The sequence below is a fragment of the Cephus cinctus genome, unplaced genomic scaffold (assembly GCF_000341935.2).
Source record: "Cephus cinctus unplaced genomic scaffold, Ccin1 Ccin1_scaffold0786, whole genome shotgun sequence".
Classification (NCBI taxonomy): Eukaryota; Metazoa; Arthropoda; class Insecta; order Hymenoptera; family Cephidae; genus Cephus; species Cephus cinctus.
The window spans coordinates 194,265-195,817 of NW_014333388.1; the positions used below are offsets into that span (position 1 = coordinate 194,265).

The following is a 1,553-nucleotide window of genomic DNA, read 5'->3' on the forward strand; positions in this document are numbered from 1 at the left end:
GGGGGGGTTAGAGCAACGTGGCTCTTACACCATAGGATATACATACTTCCCTATATACTTTGTAGAGTATGGTATCAGGGAGCATCATCCCTGTGTTGGTCCAGGGTGAAGATGATGATGTCGGTATGTGTTTTGCGAGGGGTTACTGCTGCTTCGATCTCCCTCGAAACGGCAACTTAACGTTTCGAGTGACTTGGCTGAGAATTTCCAAGGGGATGCTGTAGGACATAAACCTATCCGGTTGATCCAGGAGTCCCGTTTTATCCTTGGGGAACTTGCTATACCTGCCTACCGCTATGGTATTCTTCCGGTGGAGGATGTAGCGATCAATTCTAACCTCACCCTGACGTCATAACGTTTCACGCGAAATTACTTAAAAAGTAGATTTTACCATGGAGCGCGACAAGGGCGACGGCTTTCTGGTGGATTAAGCTGATTCCACGCGGAACTCGATCGCTCGTTACGAGCCATAGTGATTATTACCTATCGCGTAGCCAGACAATCGAATAACGATTTGTTATAATTGAATTGAAAAAAAAAAATATTGATCCAATTAATTGTATTTTTATTATTGTTAAACAAGTAAAATTAATTAACGGATCGTCGCGTGAGAGTGAAGTTAATTAAAAAAAATTTTTTTATTTCTGTCTTTTTTTTTATACGGAAGTATGTTAAATACGTTGACTAATTAACCCATCGGCTTACGAGGATTTTTCCCAATTAGTTTTACGGCGGAATCCTGGAAACCAATTTTTCTGATAAATTGTCTCGTGTATAGGTGTGGTCCAGTCATGTACTGCGGGAACAGGATATATACAGTGGATTATTAATCGATTAGCAATAATATATTTTCGGGTATATCTGTACATATATGGCCGATAGTAAGTTTCTTGTTTACTAGGAAAAAAAAAAAAAAAAAAAAAAATATATTAAATTGAATGCATAAAATCGTTATGAGGATACTGCATGGATTTTAAAAGTGTATTTAATTAAAGTGCATCCACGTACCGATAGTAAAAAAAGGGCCGATGACGTCATGCCGATACTTCCTTTTCCTCTTATCAAGATTCCCAGCATCCCCGTTAATCGACTCATCGTTTCTGCAGCTGCAACTGCAACAGTAATTGATAATGTATCTCTCTGTCTCCTTATCGGATCAAAAGTAAGATCCGTCCTGATTTCTTATCTCTTATCGTAAAAGCGAACAGCGTAACATTTTTTAATGTCCTTTATTCGTATTAATTTGTAGTAGAGTACGAGTACCAACCGACTGTATGGGTGTAAGACAAGGAAAAAAAAAAAAAAAAAAAAAAAAAAAAAAAAAAAAAAAAAAAAAAAAAAAAAAAATAAAAAAAATAATAAAACACTAACGAGATAACCATTGAAGGAAATGAAGTTAAAAAGTTTTCCCTGACTAGCGAACGAAGAGTTTGCTGAGATAGAGAAGAGAATTGAAGCAGAAAATGGCCAAGTCCAAGTGTCTAGTTTAAGGATCGGGAGGAGTCCTGGGTATAGTGAAGGATGAAAGTTTTTTTTTTTTTTTTTTTTTTTTT

General features: G+C 36.4%; 2 protein-coding genes across 6 annotated transcripts in view; one reads left to right on the forward strand and one right to left on the reverse strand.

Moving 5' to 3' along the window:
• LOC107270513 (protein madd-4) overlaps positions 1-1,553 on the reverse strand; it is a 90,715-nt gene that overhangs the window by 67,067 nt on the left and 22,095 nt on the right. For 4 of the 5 annotated variants that reach the window (XR_003060547.1, XM_015745589.2, XM_015745586.2 and 1 more), the window contains exon 2: positions 1,009-1,112. The exons of the other annotated variant lie outside the window; for it this stretch is intronic. Coding sequence is in view for 3 of the 4 variants with exons in the window: in XM_015745589.2 (XP_015601075.1) it covers positions 1,009-1,095 (87 nt within the window). In the remaining variant the exon portion in view is untranslated. The remainder of the gene's footprint in view (positions 1-1,008; positions 1,113-1,553) is intronic. 5 annotated transcript variants of the gene reach the window in all.
• The window catches only part of LOC107270516, a 94,987-nt gene that overhangs the window by 59,167 nt on the left and 34,267 nt on the right, over positions 1-1,553 (forward strand). The window lies entirely within an intron of this gene.